Genomic DNA, 24159 nt, shown 5'->3' with positions numbered 1-24159 from the left:
CAGCCGCTTCACGGGGCCGGGGGGCTGCGGGCCGGGGGCTCGGGGCTGGCGGACGGCCGCCCCTGTCAGCGCCGGGGGGGGGGGGGGGGGCGCTGCGGTGCCCTGGCAACGGCGCGCGGCTCCCCCCCCGCCCCCGCCCGCGCTCGCGCGCCTCTCTGCCGGCGACCTTCCGGCTGCCGTGCGACCGCGGAGGCCGGCCGGGGCCGGTCGGCGGCGGTAGATGGGCAGTGACTCCTCCCAATAGGCTCGCGGAGCGGCGTCGGCGCGCCCCGCCCCTTCAGCCGCGCCGCCCAACCAGCGCCCCGCCTGCAGGCCAGGGGCGGGACTTCCGCTGCCGGGGAGGCGGTTTTGTGTGTGTGTGAGTGGTGCGTGTGGGGTCCCGGCTCCCCCGCGGGCGGCGGCGCTTGGGGGGCCCGGCCCGGCCTCCGCGGCCACCGCTGAGGGGCGGCGGCGGGCGGCCCTCCCGCCGGCGCGGCCCCTTCCGCCGGCGCTGAGGGGGGTCCCCCCTTGAGGGGGCCCCTGCGAGACTGGGGGGCCCCCGCGGGGGGCGCCGGGCGGCGGGGTCCCCCCGAGGGCGCGGGGGCGGCCGGGCGGCGGCGGCCACGGCGGCTCTTTCCCCGGTTCTCGGCTCCCCGGGCGGGGTGAGGGGCGGGCAGGTGGGCGATGAATGGTTTCAGCACCGAGGAGGACAGCCGGGATGGGCCTCCCGCCGCCCCCTTCTACGGCCAGAGCTGCTGCCTCATCGACGACGGGGACCGCTGCGTGCGCCCCGCCGGCAACGCGTCCTTCAGCAAGCGCATCCAGAAGAGCATCTCGCAGAAGAAGCTCAAGCTGGACATCGACAAAAGTGTGAGTGGCGGCCGCCGCCGAGCCCTCGCCACCGAGCCCCCGCCGCGGCCGGCCGGGCGCGCCCCGCCGCCCCCAGCCCGCACCGCACTGCGGTCCCCGCCGGCCGGCCCCGAGCTGGCGGCTGCCCCGGGGGTTCCCCAGGCCCTGCCGGCTGCGGGGCGGGGGCTGCGGGCCGGTGCCGGGCCGGGGGTCCGGCTCGTCCTCACGGCGTCCGTCGCGTCCTGAGAGCCGCGGCCGGCGAGCGAGCCCCGGGCGGGGGCGGCGGGGGGTGCGCAGGGGAGCACAGGAGCCGGCCGTGGCGGCTTTGGGGCGACAGCGCTGTTTTTAATTTCACTTTCGCCTCGAAACCCGCTGATGCTGCTAGGTGAGCCGAGCGGTGCGGGTTGCTCGCTCGGTCCGGTGTCGCTGAGGTTGCTTTGTTAATTAGTTGGAGTTGCGGGGAGGCAGGTGACGGGACGCGAGCTGTCCCAGCGCCCTGGGAAGGTGAGCTGTGCTGCCGTGGAACCGGGCGCTTGGCCGCTTCGCTGGGCAGCGCTGGCGGCCCCATGTGCTTCAGGACAGTGAGTGACAGCTGTCAGCTCCGGAACGGGTCGCTTGCCCAGCGGAGAAACAGGCAGAAGCAGCCTGGCAAGGTTACAGAAGGAAATTCTCCGAAGTGACTCAGCCGACAGAATTCTGCTCTGGATTGCTTTTTATCCCTGAGCTTTAAAGATTAAAACCTTTAAAAACAAAAAGGGTGAAGTTCCCCAGTTGGTTAGGTCCCTTCTGCAGAGCCAGAATACATCAGGGCATGGGAACAGCATGACTCAATTTGAAATAAAATCTTATTCTTAAAACCCAGAGTATTTCTCCTGGTTATGGTCCTCAGCAGATTTGTCTAGTGGTATAGTCGTTTCTTTCATTTTAGAAATGATTCTTTGTTGACAGATGTAAGCCTTTAGAAATAAAAGGAGGTAATCAGACTAATGAAGTAAAAATGAAGGGAAGGTACGACCTGGGCTGCATAAAGTGATTTCGAATGTACAGTCCCTGTGTCACCTGAAGATATTTCTGCCTTCCAGTACCAAATAATTTTGATCATTCGTGGTCCATTGTTTTATATATGCTAACAGTGTGAGATAATATTTGTTACAAAGCGGGTTCTGTGGCAGGATAAGCTATAGGAAAGAGACATTTTTGCTTGTGGTTTGCTTGTTTTAGTTGAGGTAATTAGCCAACTTTTATTTGGTCTAGATTTTGAAATACTAGCATTAATAATCTTCCATGCTATTGAAACCAGAAAGTTGACAAGACCAGCACAGAATAATATTTTTCTTGATAGTAGTCGCCTGGTAGTAAGTCCTGAAGCAAACAGATCTCCTCCAGACAATTACCTATTTTTTTTCTGACATATGACTGCAACCATAAAAAAGAAATATATTGTCTGCAGAGGTTCAGGTTCAGCTGGAGCTGTTGAGTCCTTCATTTTCCTTGCCTTTAGTCTTTGTAATGTAAATTACCTCGAACTCAGGAGTGCGATACCAGGCCTGGGGTTTAAGATTAGAAATTCCTTAATGTCATGAGGCAGTCAGTCATGCCAGTCATGAGCGATGCACTCTTGAATGCTGGTGTCTGGCTGCTGTTGAATGCTGTTTCCACAGTACCTGTTTTGATTGTTTTTTCACCACTTCTGATTCTCAGGTGAGACATCTGTATATTTGTGATTTTCACAAGAACTTCATTCAAAGTGTCCGAAACAAAAGAAAGAGGAAGACAAGCGATGATGGAGGTGACTCTCCTGAGCATGAAACGGATGTCCCAGAGGTTAGTAGGTGCAAGCGGGTGTAGGCTGCTTTACCAATTTTGAGCACGTTGAAGAAAACATCACTTGGATGTTTCCACGTATTGGAAAATATTTAAATTTTAAATTGCAACTCCACTGAAACCACCATGGAGTTATTCTCACTTTTCAGGAAGGCTTTTTTGTAATGTGTAATTGTCTAATTTTCTTATTCATTCCTGTATGAGTTCTTTGCCTGTGTGAAGTTTTCTACAAAAAGAGGTATGATAAGGTACCTTATCGCATAGCTTCACATATGTACTGCTTCCAAACAAAAAGCTGTTAAAAGAGTATTTGGTACTAATTCTTTTTTAAAGGTAAAAATAAGTTACTTTCAGTGGTGATTGTGGCCCTGATACGGTTCTCCATTACCTAGCATGCATTGTTTTGCAAATACAGTGAAGAATTCAACAGGTCACTCTCTACGTTTGGGTATTTGGTATCCAGAGAGATTAAGCTTCTCCAGACCTTTGTGTATATGGTATTTTTTGGCACTATTTAAAACTGCCTTCAAATAATTCATAACATCTTTTTATTTTCAGGAAATAAAAGCCTGGGGGAGGTTTTCTGTGTTACGGAACTCTAGAATAATTTCTTCTCTGTGCTGTTGTGCACTGTATTTGCTTTGGTGATGTTTCTGGTACTGTTGACATTGCAAAAAGTTGTGCAGAGGTAATGTTCATGGAGGACCAGAGTTCTGGCCATGTCAGCAGAGCCCTCTGCTGGAAATGCCACCCATATTGGCAAAAAGTGTTTTATTTCTGGAAAAAAAAAAAAAAAAAGCCACCAAGAATCGTTTTGCCAGCACAGCTATGTCTTTGCTGCAAAGCTGTGTCCACACCTCGCTGTGTGGAGGTGTTGAAAGAGTAGAAAGGGTTTGGTTTGTTTTTTTCAGGATATCTGACCTTTTCTTGAAGCTCTTTTTGTTTCCATTCCGCAAGATTCTCCATCCAAACTTTCCTATACAGGCTTTATGTTAGTTGCCAGGATAATTGGTGAAGACTCAGCTGGCATCTGAAAATGCTAGTGCTCTAGAGCATGCAGGGTATTTGGTGGTTAAAACCTGAGGGATGCAGTCACCTAACTGAAGAGGGAGCTCTGCAGCTGTCAGTTTCATTGTCATTTTATTCTTGGGTTTCACCAGAAATTCCTTTTGTCTGTGAAACATGGCATTTTCCACATGATCTTTATCTTCCTTCCTGTAACCTCCCCCACCACCACCCTTGCTTTTAATCTCTGCGCTTCCCATTTCAGTATTTGAATTTCGTTTCTTCTCTGTCTCTATGCTCTGTTTTATGTCACAAACCATTTGTTCGCTGCCTGCTAAATTGATATTTCATGTGTGAGCTTTTTAAACCTTGTGGGAACAAAAGGTTCCCCTTTGCTTGAAGGTTGCAGAGGTGTAATTGAGAGCAGAAATTGGCCAGCAATTCTGTTGACAGCATGTGAACCAGAACAAAATTTTGTATTTCCCTGAGGCTGTTTTGGTCCTTTAGCATTAACAAATACAAAATATACTTAGATTTGTCAGTAAGGCAAGCTGGTGTGGTTCTGAATACAGGCAAGGAGCAGTCCTGTTGAGGCAGAAATAATTATTTTTAGATAACTCTATGTTTCTGCCTGATAGAAGCTAAAGGTAGTGCTCATCCTCTCTTCTCTGCATCACTTCCAGGTTGACTTGTTCCAGCTCCAAGTGAACACCCTGCGACGTTACAAGAGACATTATAAGTTGCAGACTAGGCCTGGACTCAACAAAGCTCAGCTAGCAGAAGTAAGTGACGACAGAGGTAGTATTATCTCTGTTACTAAAAAACTTCTTATCTCCTCTGCTCAAGTACACGTTTTGTGGACACTAATATCTGTAGCGACTCTTGCTAGTACGTACTGTGTGCTCTGCGAAAGGTTTCATGGGACGATGCCAACAGAAAGCTACATGCTTTCATTCACCTGAGACAGTCGTGGAAGACATGGAAGCTGGCTCTTGAAGGCATGTTTTAGTAACTTGCTTTTCTCTGCTTCCTTTCCCTCCTTGTTCATAGTCACAATTCATTACCTGTAGGGAACGGAAACAGAACCTAGTTTCCAGCGACCTGGGTGTTAGCTGAAGATTTCTGTTCAACTGAAAGTCAGACTTACACATTACCAGTCACCTTAGGTGCCCTGTTAGTTTTTCTTTCCTCACAGGCACTTGACCTGGTTGGAATTGCTTATCATTAAAGGCAGAATCACTGACCATGACTTCAGATTCCTTATTTTCCTCCCTTGTCCTGACGTCTTACAATTCTTGTATTAAGTCAATAAAAGGCTCTTTCCTTCTCACCATGTGGGATACTTAAGAAAGAACTCTCTGTATCTCTTTGTTATTTGAGCTAGTTGTGCTTGGTACACATCTGCTCTGCTCTCTTTCCTGACTTGATCTGAAGGCATGCTGTGGGAAAAGTCTTCTCTAAACTTGAAAAAACTGTAGCAGTTAATGGTAACAAGGTTGATTTTGTAAGCTGAGACTTTCACAACTGTCTGCCCAAAACTAACTGTTTTGCTTTAAAGAACAAAAAACGGCAGACCAAAAGAGACAGCAAGACACTGTCTTGCTCTCTTTCAAAGTCAGCTAGGTAATGAATATACAGAATATAGAGAAAGTGTAGTGCAATGTAGGAGTAAATTGAACGAAGCAGGGTTGGGTGTATATCCTCCATATTAGTTCTGATTTGTCATGTTCTAACTAACCAGTTCATAGTCTCTCGGCTACCTCCTGCCACAAAGGACTTCTTACTTAGGCAATTTACCATGAATGTGCCAAGGAGTTAAAAAAAAACAAAAAACAAAAAAACAAAAAAAACAAACTACTATGCAAGCGGAAAATAAAGGGAGCCTAACTTAAAGTTGTCACACACTTCCCAGATTTCCTGTGAAGTCTGAGCAGCTTTGACCCTACGCTGGATCCTCGTCCAGCTCCCATGCTTGAATCACTGCTGCCTGAGGCTCTTAGACTCCTGCTGCTACCCCACCGTAAGGAAAACTCAAACTTCCATAAATCTTCTTGGAGTGACTTATTGCTCAGCCTGCATCAAAATCCAGTTCTGGAGCTGTGTTGGGTACCAAAAAAGAACTTCTCCCATATGAGAAGCAGATCTTGTCCAGCTCCAACATGTTTTCTACGTTCATTTCCTGAGAAAAAAAGCAGCTAATGGTTCAGGGCTTATGTTAGTGTCAGAGAGGGGTAGCCCTAACCCTCCCATTACAAATCCCCTGGTGTTCCTTTCAGTGAAAATTCACTCAGTGCGTTTTCCTTTGGATTCTAAAACTTTGCTACATAGGGTTCACACAGCAAGGTGTTTCAATATTTCTGACACTTTAAAATACTGAGATGCAGGGAAAAATTGCTCTCCAAATAATCTCGGCATGAATGTCGCTTAGGAGAGGCTATGCTGGTTTGGCAGGAGGACATTCTGGCTTCCAAATTCCGCTTGTAGGTTGGCTGCAAATACTGCTGACGTAGCAAGACTATGCTATGTTCATATGCACATTCCAGCTGTAAAGAGAGAGAGGTAAATGAGGACTGACAGTTTGAATTGGTGCATGTTTGACTACAAGTATATTACATTCAGTGGCCATAAAGTCATTTTTGGAAAGTGAAGATAAACCTGTTCTGATTATTTCTACTTTTTAATTTCAGAATTTCTGTCTCTTTACATGTTGTCCTTCTAGACTGTCAGTCGTCACTTCAGGAATATTCCTGTGAATGAGAAAGAGACGCTTGCATACTTCATCTATATGGTGAAGAACAACAAGAGCAGGCTGGACCAGAAATCAGAAGGTAGCAAGCAACTAGAATGAAGATTAACAAGACTTGGAATAATAGAGACCTTGAAGGAACAGATGGTATTGTGCATTTTAGGTATACAAAAACTGTTGAAGTATATTGTACATTTTTTTTTTTAATGCAGTAAGTCTGGATGACAGAAAAAAATATAGACATTCTTATCAGGAGTATTTGAAAACATGTGCCCAACATGTTTCTGAAGACTTCTTCCCCTCATTTCAGAATCACATTGGAATAAAGAAATGGGGAAACCAATTAAACCTGTAGGACTGTGGAGTTTGTCAACTCGGTTTTTTAAACCATTTCTGGAAATCTGCATCTCAGTGCAATTCAGATCACAGGTGGAATTTTTTCACTGAATTCAGACTGCATCACAAACCATCACGCAGTTTGTTTTGGTGCAGGACTGGAATAGCGGCAGAGATAAAATTCATTATCAAGGTGCATGGATCAGAAGTTTTGTCTGATGTTTGCTCCCCACCTACACATTCTCTGTCTTGCCTTGAGTCAGTGCTTCAAGTCCCAAACTTCTACAAATGCTCCAGCTCACCAAATCTACTCCGTGAACACTGCTTGCCTAGTCTGAAATTGATTATTATTTTTTTAATCCGTTTTTCCTCCTGCCCCCTTCTGACATGGATGCCAAACAACTCTCTGCAATCTTCTTCTAATTTCTTTCGTTTAAGAACTCACTAATTAATTGCCTGTAAGCATTTTAAAACTTCCGCATTTCCTCAGAATATGGTATTAAGGCAAATACAGCTTATTTGCTGGGTTTGATCACATTGGTAGAAATGCTCATTTAATTCGCTTATGCGTATTTCCCTTGTATTCAAGGCTCAGTGATGGTAGGTGAAACAGTATGACATCTGTCTCTTGATCTCTGTGTCAGATCAGGTATCAATCACAAGTGATGTGAATTTTATACTGCAGCTAGTCTTGAGCAGGTGTCACAAAACTGCTGTGTGGATTGGTGGGCTCGGTGGTCTGTGTTTAGCGTAAAGCAGACTTACACGAATGGGTGTAGCACCATAACCAGGGTAGTGAACTGGCTGGAGCATGATGCATTTCATCTGTCTTTGCAATGGGCAAGAAGCAGCGAAGCACTTGCCTTTCGCGAGCATTACGTGTGCTGTGCTTTCATGAGAGCTGTGTGAGTGGTGGGTGGCATGCGGGTGCTCTTTAACTGGGCGCTGCAGGAGGAGATGGCTCTGATTTTGTTATTGAAAGCCAAGGTGTCCTTACAAATAACAGTGGTTGTTTTGGCAAAAGGAGCATATAAAAGTGTCGGTTGTGACTGACTGTTCTCCAGTGACCTCAAGTTCTATTCAAGGGGATCTCATGATTTAAAGCACCACTCTGTTTCTTTGCTGTCCTAACCAATGTCTCCGTTCTGTTACAAGATGCCAAGACTCCACACAGAGCATATTCTCAACAAGCCTTAAGCAACGAACTGAACAGTAGAAAACTTTGGCTAGCATTTTGTCAATGGCAGGTTTTAATATTCCAAAACTGGATGAAGCTTTGCTGAAGAGCTAAATACACAGGTCACGATCCCAGCTTAGTACTGCATCATGTGTCGTAAGGCATGAAGAGTTCACGTAGTGAAGCTCTTGTTGAAGCTCTCCCAAGGTCTCTTTAAAAATCAAGTCACAACTTAAAGCAAGCTGTTCACATCAGCTCTGAAGTGTTTGCTAATACTCCAAAAACATGTTCAACAAACTTCAACATGTCTAAGTCCTGTGTCATAGACAGAAATACTCTGTTATGGTACACATCCCATTTGTGAAGTTTTGGAGAGTGTGATTGTTTCAGCATTTCCTTGTTCGATTCAGTATGGATTTTAAGAGTATCAGACAAGAGAGAGGTTCAAGGAATGAGGAGAGAATGTCTTGCGTCGGTATTTAATGAATGTTTAAAAATTTCCTAATTATGCTGGTCCTTTCCTTATTGAAAGGGTGGAGTAATTCCCACGTCAGTCAACATGATCTGGCTTCTCTCATTCAGGACAGATAGCTAAAAGGGTGTGTTCTCTGACTGCATGTTAATCTTCAAAGTGCTCGTGTCATCAGAGGATATTACCAAGGGAAAATGAGTTTCTGAGTTGAGAGGGTTATGCCTCATTGTAACTTCTAGACCAAAACTGTAAAAATGTAGTTTGTTTGGGATTTACTTTTTTGTTGTTGTATTTTGTTTTGTTTTATTTCAAAGAGTAAATAAATCTGTTGGGGTGTTTTAGCAGCCAGCAGCAAAATGATTCTTTTCAAGGAAATATGGTGGCAGGTTCCATCTGTTCAGGTGTATTCACTGGAATGCTTTTGTGCAGAGGTGGTATCCAGGAAACTTTTTTTTTTTTTTTTCTTTTTTCCTGAAAATAGTCAATTGATGTGAAATGTGATCCTTGTTGGTTTCACTCGTAAAGCAATTATACTTTTTTGAAAAAATTCTTAATGAAGTGTGATGGTGAAGAGATGTTTACCAGCCATTAGCAGTTGTTTATAAGGTGGAAAGCTTGGAGGCAAGACACCAAAGAAACAGAAGAATCTTTGGCTGTCGGACCCCATGGCCTTATAAACCCTTGCAAATGCCTTATTACCTTATTCTCAACTTAGCTAGAGCAAAACGCCTTGAGCAAAAGAAAGCAGATGTCTTGTTGGAAGGGTTAGCCACTTTATGGCTCCCATGCTATAAACTGAAACCACACGTCAATTCAGTAGCAATATCCATGTTCAGGGTGCCTGTGATTCTTGAAAAGCATTTAGTGTCTAATAACCAGAAAACGCAACAATGCAATTGTCGTTCTGTATAATACCATTCTGTGTATTTGATTCCTTATGCTGCATGCCAATTAAAAAAAAAAATAGACTTTCCAACTTTTTGTTTTAAACTTCAAAGTAAATGTGTTTGAACCTCACACTTGTGAAGCCATGAGGTGGGACATTTGCTCAGCACTTTTAGATGGGACTTGTTGGAAAGGTGGAAGACCCAAATCGCTTTGGCTGGTATGATAAGATTTTTATGGTTTTTTTCCTTTTACATTTTGCTTTTCACAGATGGGCCTTAAATTCTGTCTAGCTTTGAACCATGGAGCACAAGCCTTGGGGGCATGGAGGATGGCCAGATGTCTTCTTCCATTTATAATAGTGGAAGATTATTTCTTACAAACCTGCATAGGTGACATTCACCCTGGGGCAGAGGAATCGTCTTTGAAGCCCTCCAGCCATTATATAGCCTAATTCAATTACATAGCCTAATTCAATTCTCATTGAAGAGTTGCATTAACTTAATTAGACTTCTGAATAGCTCCAAAGCCATTAGTATGAAATCCAAATAATGCGGAAACATCTCTTCCGGGGTTAATTTCATCCTGTATGCTGACCCTCTGCTCGCTTTAAGGGAAGAAGAAGAAATCGTTGCTGGTAGTTATTGGCTTGAACTCAACTCGAGGGAGTTAGAAGCATGCAAAGACTTGAGTCTGGGGCAATCTGTTGGCTGGAAAGTGCAAATATATCCAAGGAGACTGTGTTAGAATGCAGGGTGTTAAAAAAGTCTGCATCTCAAAAAATATTGTATATCAACCAGAAGTAAAGAATTGCATTAAAAGCTAATGTTTCTTTTACCAGGCACTTCAGATGCTCAGCCTGAGAAAAGCAGAGCGGGCATGTTTGTACCACTTGTCCCCAGCACTCTGCTGTCGGTTTTCCTCAGAGCAGTGGCTGTAAACCACTAGATACCCTGGTGTGCAAGACTTGACCAAAACGTATCAAGTCTGGCATTTCAAGTTAGTCTGAAGTGCAAGCTGGATTCAGAGAGGCTTTGAAAGCAGAAGTCGAAATAATCCACAGTACGTGCGAGTTTGCAAGCGGGTCATGATGGCACAGAGAAAAGGAAACGGGACATGGCCCACAGAGAGACTGAACAAAACACGCTTCCAGTTAGCAACGTGGAAGGAGGTTTGTTCGGCGTTCGCTCTTGTAATGGATGTTTTACGAGAGGGAAAGAAGCGGGGAGCTGCGCACTTTACATCTTTCGCTTCAGCCAAGTGTAAATACCAATGGGAGATCTTCAGCAGTAACTGCAGTTGGAGGGGAGAGAACTGGTCTGCTGGGGGACTGTTTCTTTAAGTTCACGGATCGTTTTACTTCCCTAGAGCACTAGAGTCACTTTGCCTCTATGGTTTGAAAGAGCGGGTCATACAAGGTAGCCTCCCGTACAAAAGGAGTCCTTGTACTGCCCGGAGCATTGACTGGAGAGTCCCAAAGGTGAAGGAATGTTACTGATGCCTCACTCCTCTTGTCACTGACGCCCTTTAGCCATCTCTAGCTTACCGAGTTAGGGAGTTTTCATTTTCCACTTTCCAGGTGCAAATGAACCGTTCGGATGTGAGATACTCCTTGCACTTTTCACAGCAATGCCTGGTCTCGCGTTTTTTACTTGCCTGTGAACACATCTGTGTGGAATTAATTAAATGGTTGAAGAAAGTGTGGGGAGAGGGGCGGGGGGGGGGGGGAGGGGGGCTTCTGCCTTAAACCTGAACTTCCCTCGCAAGCAGCTCTGCGGGCCATCCTGTACATCAGCAGGCTCCAGGAGCTCAGCAGAGCCCTCGCAGGGCTGGGATCCTCCTGTCCTAGCTGCCACTCTGCTCCGCAGCTAGAGAGCAGGGGAGGTGAACAGCAGGGAACTTGCAGAATGGTTTGGAGTCTTCTAGCGGGCTTACTGGGAGAGAAAAACTGTGTTCCCTCTTCTGTTTCTGGCCTCCATGTGTTGTGCTGATCTTATGCCAAATGTTTTGGACACCTTGTATTTTTAACTGTGTAATATAGCTGTGCATTGTTAAAGCAACTTAGTAACTTATAGCAAAAACTGTAGAACTCATTTCTCTGAGGTGTAGGAAATGTCCTGCTTCCACTGTGTATGAGACTTTAATTCTGTACTGTCTGACAAAGATAAAATGCTGAATTTCACTTTAATAAATGATCTATCTAGCAACAAGGCCTGCATTCCCTTCTGTTTGCCTTTCTGCCCTTAGCACTTTTGGCTCTGGAGCCAGTGGCGTTCTGCTTTGCATGGATGCTTTGTGCCAGGCTTCTCTGATTCACTGTCATGTCCCACCCGCCTCCCCAGGGCTGAAAATGCTGCGGACTGGGAGGGTAGGATGGCACTGCTGACTGGGATGTGTCAAGCCTGAAATAGAAAACTCAGGTGGTGGGCTATTTCGTGACAAACCCATGTGGGTTGCACAGGTGCAAATCACGGAGCCTTCTGAAAGCAACAAAAAGACCCCTCAGAAGAAGGATGGAGGTTGTTGGAGAGCCACGTGACCTTGCATTTTGGGAAGTATGGGGCTCCTCTGTGATGAGGAATGCCTCTCCCCTATCGTGAACAGTCAATCAAGTGCAGCATCTCGTTTGATTTATGTTTCCTAGTGAATCTTCTTTGTGTCTAGCTCGACCCTGTGCTTCTGCTGCCTTCGCGAGCGCGCCCTTGGCTGCGTCTCATGTATGACTTCCAGCTCCTGTTGCCCAGAGTCGAAGCTGCACGCCTGGCTGACAAGGTGGGTGCTACTCCAGAGCCACGCGGACATGGAGCATCCCGATGGTCAATCAGTTACCTGGCAAGATCCTTTTCCATCTAGCACTGTGTTTCTTCTTCCCGCATTGCTCTTCCTCCTGACCATCAGCCATATAGGCAAAGATGCCTCACTTTTTTGTGGCAGCGAGGAAGCAAGTGATGCCAGAAATGGGGGCTTGAATGCTTGTTCTCCTGAACTCTGTCACGGCATTTCCTAAGACTGCTGGCACTGCCCGAGGCATGCTTTAGCCTCGATTTTTAGCCTGGAGAGAGGTTGTAGTGTAGCTTTTCAGACACTTGGGCTCTCATGGGGGAGGATGATAGGATGTTGAGAGCTGTACGCTCAAAATACATGACCTGAACTGTCAAATTACACAGTTGATGTGCAGTAAAGATTGGCACAGACAACCGTCCCTGAAATAATCTGACAAATCTCCTGTATCCCATTCCTTGGTGCTGTCCTACAACCAACTGACCTGTCTCCTCATGACAGTTCAGTTCATGGCAAGGGATGAGGTGCTCCCTGGAAGGAGGGTGGCAGCTCGTGTTGCTGCTGGAGGTGACTTCCAGCCGTGCAGAACGTGCCTCCCTGTAACGCACTGATGCATGCAGGAGATGCTGGGCTCCCCCTGCCCGACGTCCCGGGGTGTTAGCTTTCAGTGTTAGGGAGTGGGGACCGCAGGGAAGAGACCTTAGAGCGTTGAATCAAATTGTGTTGGTGCTTTACTCTGCTGTGAGAAAGGAGCAGTGATCAGTAGTTATGTCTGAGTCTAAAATTCTCTTAGCTAAAGACTGACCTTGATGTACTGGGGAGCCAGGGGAGACGGAGCTGGCGCATCAGAAGCAGATTCCGTGTCCTCGGTGCCTGCGTTTGTGGATGTGTCTGGTGGCCTTTGCAACAAACCAGGATCTTTCTGTGTGGGAAAGCTGGGAGCTCCCGGAGACAGGGACAAGGCTCTTGCAGCGCCCAGCTGAAGGTGGCAAGACCAGAGGTGACACAGGTGGGTGCCATGAAACAAGGAGCAAGGGTGGGTCACTTTACAGGGCACCACCTGCATGTTGTCAAGCTCTTTTAGGAGGTATCGGGGAGGGGGGAAGTCCTCGGGTGAGGGCAAGGGCAGCGTACCCCAGTGGAAGGGGAAAAGGCGGCCGTTTGTGTCCCCACGCCGGTGAGTGCAGGCCCTGTCCTGCCAGAAGGGCTGCAGGAGGACGGCTGTAAGCTGCAGCCTGTTGCACGGGTGCTGCCTGTAGCATGAGAGGGTATAACGGGAACTCCAGCCATACAAATAAACTCATCCAATTAACCTGTTATTTGTATAGGCTGACGAGTAATGCTGCTTAATCTCATGTTTGGTTTGCTGCCTGCCGAGAAACTCACAGGAGATTTCAAGCTCAGAACCAAGGAAGCGCCTTGCTCCGTCTTTTTAATGTATTCACACCGAGAAACCGAGCCCAGCAGGCCGAGCTGATGGGCCTAATGCTGCACACCCCTCCCTCGGCTGGCAGCTGCCGTGCGAGGGCAGTGTTAGCTCGGTAACCCGGGTGCTGTGCGGCTGAGCCCCGCGGGGACCAGAGCCACGTCCCGACCCAGAGCTGCCTCCTGGGTCAGAGCTGCTGCGCTGCTCAGGCGCCGGAAGCAGGGTGATGCTGGAGTGGGATGTGGAGATCATAAAAATGGTTTGTTTGGTTTGGTTGGTTGGTGTGGGTTTGGGTTTTTTTTTCGTGGTTGGACATTGAAATTGAACACGTCCGATTCTCTGCGTGAGCCGTCCTGCAGCCTCCTTGCAGCCCTGATGGAAACCAGGCTCCGGTTCCCCTCTCCCCAGTACAAAGGGCAGCGCGGAGGACTGGGGAAAAATGTGAATGTGGATTTAATGGTTTTGTGTTTTAGAGATGTGGTTGAGCAGACTGAGTGTGCAGGGGAGAGCCTTAGGGCTTGCTTTTCTTTTTTCTTTTTTTTTTTTATTTCCCCTGTATCCAATAAGGAACGACTGCACGGCTCTGCCAGCACTCAATCTCACTTTGGCAGGAGCTGGAGCCGATTTCACATCTCTTACCCTTGCAGGCAACGTTGGCTTCTTCCCTAAGTACCTCAAAGCCCTCTGATTTGCTTTTACTTAATTGTTTTTGGAACTTTCTCCAAGACCTGTTCCCTTTAGTGTTGCAGGAACTACTCTGTGATCGCTTGGCATCCTCAGCAGAGCGCACTGTGGTGCCTGTGGGAAAAGCAGAGACTGAGACAGGGGAAAGGGAGAGCGTCAGGTAGCTGAGATGGCTCTGCTGCTTCTCCTCCCACGGGCATGGAGTGCCAGGGACCAGAGGGCACGATGACGGGCATCACATCGGCAAGCTGACTAACCCCAGTCGTGGTGGCGAAGCAGAGGAGGCTCCGAGCCCAAGCGGTGTGTGCGCGTTGCCTGTGTCTCCTCCTGCTCTTGACACCTGCGTGGGCAAATCCGTCCTCAGCAAAGGGAAGGTGGTGGGATGTCTCCCGCGGTCCTGGAGCCAGCTCGTGCGTACCTGGGTTTGGTGGCTGGGTGTCAGCCAGCCCCTGCGCCTGTGGAGCAGACGGCTGGCAGGCAGCCTTGAGCAAGCTGATCTCGGGGGGGGGGGGGGGGGGGCTGGCCGTCCAAACGGCAGACCCTTCACTGGGGTGGGGTGGGAAAGGCGAGCACCACATCCAGCACCTCTGCACTGGGACGTGGGTGAAACAGCTCAGCACCTTCCCAGCTCTGCCCGGCCACAGAGGGCAACCAGGACCTCTGTAGAGTCCCAGAACAGGACTGCTCAGCTCTTCCCTGTCCAGTCTGCCCTGGAAGGATCCCTGCACCCTGCAGGTTGAGGTTCTTTTTGCTCCACACCCACCTTCCCAACAGAATCTGGTTGTTTAACTATTTCCTTGGATTTCCACTGGTTTACTGGCCGTAAAGCCTGACCCTCATGTAAGAAGCGGAGCCCTTGGTGCTGGGCTGGACTCACCTCAGCCCTCTGCATCTCTGTTTTCCTGGGGATAAGAAGCAGGTTGAAAGCTCTTCATTGGCGCAGTGATAGCATTGTGTACACACAGGGCTTTTCTTGTTAAACTAGCAGAAACTGCAGTGCCAGGGAGCTGCTGTGCCTCACCTGGCCATACCTTGTCCTCCTCCTGTCTCTCCTGGAAAGGGAGAATCCTGTTTTCCCCACTCCTCCCTGCTGCTCATCCAAAGCAGGCCAATAGGCACTGCAAAGGTCCCCACGGGGGCTTTCCCTCCTCCTTCTGCCATGATCCTAGAAACAGGAGCCTGAAAAGGTGTTGGGTGTGGAATTGCGTGGGCTGAGCCCTAAGCAGCCGCCTTGGTTCCGGGGCGTTTTGTCGGGTGAGCTGTTGAAGACAGCAGCCCAGGCTCAGGTCTGAGTCAAGCCGATGAGCTCCAGTGCAGAGCCTGCCCTCCCGCTCCCCGTCAGACACGGGACCAAAGCAGCACGGACTGAGCGGTGAAGGTGAGCAGAGGAGGGAGTTTCGGGGTTGACGCAAGCTTTGTGCACTAGCTCAGCCTCCTAACTCCTTCCAGCTTCCCCGTTTGGGAAGGAGCTCCTGGCTGAGGCAATTGAACCAGCCTGCTCCGGCCCCCACATCCCCCCCGGCTGCTCCTGCAGGTCAGTTACAGGCCATGAGAATTTTGTCAAGGTAGCTGCTGTCTAAGGAAAAAAAATAAAAAACCCTTTTCCTCTAAATTCCTCAGCTTTCAGCCGCTAGTGACGCCATAAATTCCCCTACTTCTCTGGTTACTGTAAAGTCTTTCAGGGTGGTCAGGACCTGAATTCCTCACGCAAAAGAACAAGCGGGGAAAAAGGAAACTTTGCGAACAAGAACCTTCCCCGCCTCAGGGATCCGTCGCAAAGAATCGTCGAGGCTCCAAGCATGTGCTCTTGCTTTGCAGTCCCTCAGCTCAAAGCTCTTGGGTAACTGCCCGTCTTGCTTTTTTCTCACCAGTAAATACCCTCCTCCCAGCCTGGGCTTCCCGCTTGTGCTCCAGCAGGTCCAGCCGGGTCCTTGGCTCCTCTGCTCTGCAGGCTCCTGGAGCTGCAGCAGCTCCGGTCTGCTGTTGTGCTTTAGCTTTGGAGTGACCAGGAGAGACAGAGCTTGTCCAGCGTCCACAGCTATGGAGATGGCATGGAGTCCTGCTGAGCAAGGTGCCCAGCTCTTTTGACCCCCTGCCCTGAGCTGTATGGCACCGATCCTCCACCACCCCAGCCCCAGCTCCCAGCCAGCTTCCATCCTGGACCTTAAACCCAGCTGTTGTGTGGGACACAAGTGGGCCACTGTGCCAGCTCACACCGCCCAGCTTCACCTGAGGGCTGTGCTGAGATGTCGTGGGAGAAGATCAGCAGGGAGCCAGCAGCAAAGTGTCGTCGCTGCCAGAGAGGATGCCTGCTGATGGGATTGCTCCACCACTGAGCAGGACAAGGGTGGGTGGTTCTCCAGAAAGCCATGGTGAGCACCTTTGCTAACCCCACACCAAGCACTTGAGTCTTGTGAGAGGAGTAAATACCCACTGGTACCAACACCCTGCGCTGGGTAAGGGCCTTCATGGAGTGGAGCAAAGGTTGGCTTTGGAGAGGTAGGGGCAGGAGGTGGGCGGTGAGTTTGCCTGTTGCTTGAAGGATGGTCTTGGGAAGGTTGGCCCAGTGTGCAGGGCTTGTGGTCTTCTCCCAGCACAGGCAGCTACATGGAGAAATACACCCTGGGCAGAGCTCAGTGCTAGCAGACCCAAGCAGGAACAGCTATAGGGGTGAAATCGCAGAGAGTTTGGATTTGTTTTAAAAAATGAAAGAAAAAACAGTTGGAGCCTTCATATGCCTTGTGGCTCTAGAGCCTTCCCATGCTTGGACATCATTTCTACAGCTATGGAACGGAAACGCATCGTCTCTTTAGATGGGTCTCAGAATCACGTGACTCCAGAAGCGTGGAGATTTCAGAAAGAACTATCGCATGTCATGAACTTTGCAGCTGAGGGGGCCTCAGTGGGACAGAAAACCTTCCCACTTGAGTGGTGTTCCCAGGAGACAGTCTGACTTGGGAGCCAGCAACTGGGCTGAGAGGCTCCAAGTGTTGGGAGAGGATCAAAAAGCTCCCCTGGCAGTAAATCTTTCACCTGCCATGTTACTCACTGGGGCTTGTGGCCATTCCTCCGAGGTCGGCCCCGGGTCAGGATTTCTCCTGTCTCTTTAGCCCCAAACCTGGAGATTTTTGTCTTATCTTTGACGCCATCTTGACACCGAAAACAAATTATGGCCCAATTACCCTTACTGAGAGGGGCTGGGGCTACCTTAAGTGGCCAGAACTATCAGGCGCTTCCTTAAGAGGGGGTAATTAAAGTGGGGTGCAGGGCAGGGAGGGGGCAAGGACTGGGGGGGACTGCTGGCATGGGGTTACCCTTGTCCCCCTGCTTGGGGTGGCAAGAGGAGCCATCCCATCCAGCCCCAACCCACCCTACTCCATCCCACCTGGCCCCACTCGCTCTAGCCCAGCAGTGCTGCATCCTTGGGCTCCAGAGAGGCCAGAGCAGAGACAGGGCTCCTCACTGCCCCCCACCAGCACAGTGTCCGGGGGTTGCCCCCTTCCCCCCCAGCCCTGTGTCACCCGCTGGGGCCAGGCCAGAGAGGCCCTGTGACAGCCGTCAGCCGCCCTGGCCCTGGCCGTGACCTTCAGAGCGACCTCCAGTAAGTCCCTGCCGGGGCTGGGGACCGGCTGTGCCTCTCATCCTGAGCAGGGACATATCTGTGCTGACCCCGGGGAACCAGCAAACAGCAGCTTTATGGCCAAACAACCACCCTGAAACTGAAAAAAATGTTATTTTTCTCTCCCTCTTTCAGTGCCAGCGAAAGGCGCCCTCCCCTGCTGTGTGCCTGGGCATGCCTTGCCAGGTGGTCTGCTGCCTGCCCGAAGCCAGCAGCCTTCCCTTCACAGATCCCAGTTCTGGGAGCCGATGTGCTGAGCTGGGTCCCAGCCCGCAGCCTGGACCGTGCTCATCTGGGGGCTGCAGCCCATGTCCCCCTGCCCGGGCTGGCGATGCCGGGTGCCTGCGGAGCTGGGTCCCTTCCAGGATCCAGTCCATGGAGCAGAGCAGTGGAGCTCTGCAGAAACATCCCCTGGCCTTGCAGGTTTGCTCCAGGTACCCTCGCACTCCTGGGTGATGGGGTGGCTGGGTGTTTCTGTCCCTTTTTTTTCTTTTTTCTTTTTTTTTTTTTTTTTGTCAGATTGGTATTTTATTTGGCTCCATACTGTCTACCAAGCTGTCCAGTGTAACCCTTCCCTCGCTGCTTCTGAGATAAGAATAGGCTCCCCTGAGATCAGATAAACAGGCCCATAAATACCTACAACAACAAGAAGCAGGGTCTGGGTTTGGTAGGAAGGGAGAAGGGGAAAAAAAAAAAAAAAGGAGAGGAAAAAAAAAAAAAAAAGAGCACCATTTCTTTACACGCCAAACCCCAGGGGTACAGAGTGTGGGGTGGAAAGTGCCTGGCAGCCCCTCTGCCCCCAGCGCTTGCCTCCTTGGCTAGGCAGGGCAGACAGCAGGGTCCCCTCCACCATCCCTGTGGTTGGATTCCAGTGGCAGGGGACACGGCACGTATGATGTTACCCTGGGGCCAAGCGATCCCTGTGTGCGTGTGCTTCTGTCCGGGCAACTGCAGACTCACGCCTGCGTGCCGGGAGCATGCTGCTTCCCAGCGGCATCAAGTTCACGGCAAGGTCGAGCCGTAGGTGTGTGCAGGGCCACCTCCCCTGGCCGATGAGCTGGGCTCTCAGGTGGCCAAAAATTCAAAGCTAGTGGCCAAATGGTTCTTCTTCCACCCAGGTTTGGTGCAGGCAGCACCGGGAGCCCTGCCGCAGGCTGCTGGGATGCCTCTCCCAGCTGCTCAGGTTTGCTGCCTGAGGAAAAGAGGCTTTCCCTGTGCAGGGCTCCCACCCCCCCACCCCCCACCCCCAGCTCATCCTGCTTTGGGGGTGAAGGGGGTGACCCCATCCTAGGCTGGAGCCAGTGCTGAGCTCTGCATCGACACCCCTTCCCGTCCCTGGAGCGGCAGAGCTGCCTGTGCGGTGCCGAGGTGGGGACGGAGCTTGCTGCTCGCAAATCCACCCCTTTTTGCATGCGTTTTGGGGAGCAGTGAAGCCCTGGTGTACACAAAATGTTTGGTCTTTTTTTTTTTCACCCACCCTCCCCAAAATGCTGAGCCAATATCTCACAGGAAAATCCCCTTGCTGGGCAGGGAAACGCTCTGCAAACACAGAAACAGAGAGCGTTTTCACTTGCAAAAGCCCGAAGGAGCAAGGGAGGCTGGCGGTGAGGACACCTTTCCCAGAAGTTTGCAGCCAGCAGGTACCACCAGAACCGCGTGGTGAGAAAAGCAACAGCCCTGTGGATGCTGGCAGAGCATCGCCTGGGTAGTGCAGGGTGCCCCCTTCCCAGAAGCAAAGCTGGAAACCCACAAGAAAGAAAACACCAGAGGTTTTTGGTGCAGTAGGGGAGGCTTCCCAGGCTGCAAACGACGTTCCAGATAGAGCCCAGTGTGCCGGGACCGAGGACAAGAACTCTTGTACAGTGTCCCCCCTGCCTTACACAGCGGAGTCCTGGTCCCCATGTAACCCTTTCTCTCATCTGATGCCGAGGGGCAGCCCTGACGGGTGCCATACGGATACGGGGATACAGGCTGGGACATGTAAATGGGATTGGGGCTGGACACTTTTATGGGGCACGGGATTGCAGCGTTAGTGATGGCTTAGGAGCTCTCCTGTCAAAACAGGCCTTTAAGGGACTGTGAAATAGCATAAAATAGGATATTTGGGGCTGATTTTCTGTATATTATCCTTTTTAAATTTTTTTTTTCCTTGAATATTTTTCGTTTTAGAAAAGCCCTATTCCAACTTCACTCTGGGACTTGATGCCATGCTAAACTGTTTATAGCCCAAACAAAACAAAACAAAAAATATCACTGTGGGCATCGCTCTGTTCAGGCAATCAATTTTCATCTTGGCCTCATTCAGAAAAACCAAAAATTAAATCAGAGGCTGGGAAGGCAGCCGTGCAGCAGTTCCAAAGCGAAGCAAGGCTGATTCATGCAGCCTGATCATTCTGCAAGCTTTAATTACGCTGGCCATACCCTCCAAGGTCTGTGTGTCTGTCCATCTGTATCTGTACACACACGGAGCGGTCATAAAACCCGAGCTGCTTCCCCACGGGTGAGCTGGTGTCTTTGTGGTGTGTGCGGCTGCACACGCACAGATTGATCGATGTGTCAGCGATTTACGGGTGTTGCGTCATTATTTCTATACCTTCAGTCGCAAGCACGAGCTTGGTTTCAAATAGAAAATCTAATGCTCCCTGCCGAGCCCTCAGATTAACCCTACGATAACGTACAGCTCTTGCCCACGCTGGCTTTCTTTGCCCCGAGCAGCCAGCCGAGCGTCGGGGTTTATCCGGCCGCTTCTGGGAACAGCGACGTGGCCAGGCTGGGAAGGCAGGATCGGGCCCTGAGCCCGTGCATGCATACCGTGGAAGCCACCCTTCAGTAACAGAGCTGTGCGCGCACAGAACAAAGGAACGAGGATTCGGCTTTAATTATTAAGGATTATTAAGGATTTATGCCTGAGAGGTGACAGAGACGACTCCGGGCTGTGTGAGCGTTGGTGTGTCTGAGGCTGGCGGGATCTATCGTGTTGGGATGGCGAGGAGGGGACATTGCTCCTTCAAAATGTGGCCAAGGCAGCACCTATGAGGGGGTTCTGTGCGAAACCGCTGCCGGTGCCAGCACTATCCAGGGCAGCTGCCTGGGCAGGGGAGGGGGCTGAGCCCTGGCTCTGCATGGCAGCAATAAAACCGGGGCTCCGCAGCTCTACGGTCGGTGCTCATGCCATCCAGACGCTGTAAAGGCCTGATCCTGCCATCCTTCCCCAAGCCAAATACAAGTCGGTTCCTCTAGCAAGTCTCCCGGGTCAGGAGGGAAGGGGTTGTAGGGCAGGGGCAGAGTTTGTGCCCTGGGCAGACGGGGGGGTACGTGTTCACAGAGCCCTGCCAGCTCCTGGGGCAACCAAGTGTGGTGTAAAGAAGCCAGAAAGGATTCCACGGAGCTGCCCGAGCCCCACAGGAGGGAATTCCCTCATATGGATCCCCACAGCAGGGTACTGACTTCAGGGGAGTCCTCAATCCCACAGCATCCCTCACCCCGGCCGCAGCAGCGCGATCTCAGGGGAAGGCGGAGGGGTTGGACCCAAAGCTGTTTGCGTAAAGTTTAAATTTTATTTTATTTAGTTTTTTTTTAATTATTCAGTTTTAAATACGTGGTGTGGCGCGCCCAGTCCCTCGGGAAGTGGTCATGCAGATCTGAGGTAGAAAACCCGGCACAGGAGTGTTCCCAAATGCACCTCTAGGTAGTTTCACCGCAGCCACACGTCGGTCAGGCAGCGGATGGGGGGGGCGGGGGGGGCCGTATTTACAACAGCAAACGAATCCAACCGATTCAGCCCGGCCCGGGAGGGCAGGAGCCGCCGATCGCTGTGACACGGGGAAGGAGCAACGATTACTGCGAACGGGGGAAGGGGCGAGGGGGGGATGGCCCGGCCGGTGCCCGCTGCCGACGGGACGGGCAGGATCCGGCCCCGCCAGGCGCCCTTCGCTTGTCTCCGGCGGGGGGAGCCGGGCCGGGTACCCGCATCCTGCGCCTGGACGGGCTCCGGGGGCCGGGCCGGGCTCTCTACGGCATTGCACATGGAGGGGCGAGCGGGGAGCGCCGTCGGGGCGGCGGGGCAGCCCTCAGGGGTTCAGTTCCAGAGCCCAGACCTGCTGGGGCCAACCCGTCCGGCCCTTCAGCTTCTTCTCGCCGTGGCCCAAAGGCTGCGAGTAGACCTCGGGCTGCTGCGGGAGAGGAGACGGGGAGGGGGGAGAAAGCAGCGGTCAGGCGCGGAGCGGGGCGGGGGTCCCGGGCCGCCCGCACCTTGTGCCCACCTCGGGGCTGCAGCCCGGCCCCGCGGCTCCGGGCGGCTTTGTCAGCCCGAGGATAACGGGGGGTTCGGGGCCTCCCCCGGCCCGCTGCATCGGAGGGGGGGGACCGGCCGCCCTTGCTCCGAAACGCGCCCGCTCGTCCCGGGAAAGCGGCCGGGGGGGAACACGGCCGGGCCCGGGGCTTTATCCCTCGGGAAAGGCGCCGGGAGCTGCCCGGCCCGGCGGGAGCGCTGCGGGCAAGTCGGGGCGAGCTTTCCTCCGCCGAGGTGTCCCCCACGGGTCTGTTTTGCTTTGTTTTGTTTTTTTAATTTTTTAATTTTTTTTAAGCTGGCCAAAAAAAAAAAAAGTGGTCCAGCGGGGCCGAGAAGGGTTTTTTTCCCCCCATCCCCGGGTCTTCCCCGCCCGCTGCCGGCCCGGGGACAGCGAGGCAGCGGGGTCCCGGCCCCTCTTACCGTCTCTCTTTTCCTCTTGTTCTCCCTGCCGTCGGCCTTCTTGAGCTCGGCTTTGAAGCCCTCGGTGTCCCCGGGCTGGCTGTCCTTGGCCAGCACCTCCATCAGGTAGGCGATGTAGCTGGTGGCCAGGCGCAGGGTCTTGATCTTGGAGAGCTTGGTGTCGGCGGGCACGTTGGGGATGCACTCGCGGAGCTCGGCGAAGGCGCTGTTGATGCTCTCCGTCCTCCGTCGCTCTTTCTTGGGACCCCCGACCCCTTTCCGCCGACCCAGGCGGCCACTGAGAGCCTCCAGCCGCCCCCGGCCGGCCGGGCCGTACTCGGGGGGGCCGTAGCTAGGGCTTTGCCCGGCGAGCTCGGGGGTCACCTCGGCCGGGTTGAGCACCCAGCCGGGGAAGTAGGCGCGCTCCTGGTGGCACCGCGCCGCCGGCCCGAGGAGGAAGGGGTCGTGCAGCATGTGGTGGTGGTGGTGGTGGTGGTGGTGGTGCTGGTAGCCCCCCACCAGGTTCATGGTCCGCCCCGCTGGCCCCGGGGGCCGCGCTCAGCAGCGCACCATGGCCGGCCGGGAAGCGCTCCCCGCCGGGCGGGCGCGGCAGGCAGCGGCGCCGGGGAGCGCGGCTCCGGCGTGGGGCTGCGATGGTGGTGGCTGCCTTTGGGGGGTGGGTCGGTGCCTTTGGGGTTTGGGGGTTGTTGTTGTGGGTTTCTTTTTTTTTTTTTAACCCCTTCTGGAGCCTCCCAAGCCTGCCTTTATATAGGGCCGGGGGCCCCCCCGCCGCGGAGCCAATGGGCAGGGGAGGATGCTCGGGGGCCCCGGGGGGAGCGGGGCGGCGGAGGGGGCGTGCGCCGCGCTGTTGACTCGGTTTATTTGGGCTCACACCTCCGCTGTTTGCTCTCGCCTCCCTCTTGGCGCCTCGGTTGCAGGGAGAAGGGGGTGAGGAGAAACCCGAGGGGGGACACCAGCCCCCGCCCCGTCGCGTTTCTATCCCCTCCGCTTCCTCGCTCCCGCGGCGGGGGTGCCCGGCCCCTCACCCCGGAGAGCCGTCGGGGGGACGAGAGGCGGCAGCGGGTGCGGGGAGCCGCGGGTGCCCGGAGCCCCGACGGCTGGGCCGGGCCGGGCGCCGCGGGCGCTCCGGGGCCGCAGTTGCCCCGGGGCTTTCAGCTTTCCGGAGCCGGCGGCGCTGGCGGGGGGGCAGCGCCCGTCCCCGGGGCCAGCGGGTCCCGTCCTCACGCGGGGAATTCTCGGGCCCGTGGGAGCAGAGCACGGGGAGGTGGTGGGTGCCCGGGCAGCTCCTGGGGCCGGGGCATGAGCAGCCTCCCTCGAGGGAGCTGGGCGCTGTGGGAGGCTGCGGTGGGCATGGCGGGGTGGTTCCTGCACGCACAGGGTGCATTGCCCACGCGTGTTTGGTGCGTACACATGCGTTGCACAAGCTCACGCTGTGCACAGATGTGCGCTGCAAGCCTGCAGGCGCTGCACACGTGTACAGCACGCACCCGCGTTGCGCAAATATCTGCTGCATGCACACGCATGCTGTGCACGTATGCGGTCACACCATGCACGTATGCTGCTCTCACAGGTACGCTGGATGTGTTGCCTTCACGTGCCACAAACGCAGAGGTGCTGCATGCACTGCACACCTATCTGTGCTGTACACACCCCACGCACAAACAC

The 24159-nt window shown here is 52.4% G+C and overlaps 2 protein-coding genes across 6 annotated transcripts; one reads left to right on the top strand and one right to left on the bottom strand.

Annotated features, from left to right (window-relative positions):
• The first annotated feature begins 338 nt into the window (after positions 1 to 338).
• SAP30L (SAP30 like) lies at positions 339 to 11483 on the top strand. Of its 5 annotated transcripts, none has more exons than XR_008733581.1 (5): positions 339 to 849; positions 2530 to 2652; positions 4341 to 4439; positions 6377 to 6566; positions 10115 to 11483. XR_008733581.1 is itself a non-coding variant. In XM_055718824.1 (4 exons), exons 1-4 carry the CDS (start codon positions 664 to 666, stop codon positions 6503 to 6505), a joined length of 537 nt encoding a protein of 178 aa, XP_055574799.1. In that variant the 5' UTR covers positions 339 to 663; the 3' UTR covers positions 6506 to 11483. The 5 variants fall into 5 exon arrangements, 2 of the variants coding, with proteins under 2 accessions (XP_055574799.1, XP_055574800.1); XR_008733580.1 differs by having other exon boundaries at positions 9545 to 11483; XR_008733579.1 differs by having other exon boundaries at positions 6377 to 9493.
• Positions 11484 to 21841: 10358 nt separating this feature from the next.
• HAND1 (heart and neural crest derivatives expressed 1) lies at positions 21842 to 23001 on the bottom strand. Its single transcript, XM_005440582.2, has 2 exons — positions 22495 to 23001; positions 21842 to 21955 (listed from the first exon to the last, which is right to left on the bottom strand). The coding sequence occupies exons 1-2, from the start codon at positions 22999 to 23001 to the stop codon at positions 21854 to 21856; spliced, it is 609 nt and encodes a 202-aa protein (XP_005440639.2). The 3' UTR covers positions 21842 to 21853.
• Between the last annotated feature and the right edge of the window lie 1158 nt (positions 23002 to 24159).

Source organism: Falco cherrug, chromosome 8 (genome assembly GCF_023634085.1).
Source record: "Falco cherrug isolate bFalChe1 chromosome 8, bFalChe1.pri, whole genome shotgun sequence".
NCBI lineage: Eukaryota > Metazoa > Chordata > Aves > Falconiformes > Falconidae > Falco > Falco cherrug.
This window is presented reverse-complemented; position numbering and strand designations above follow the sequence as displayed.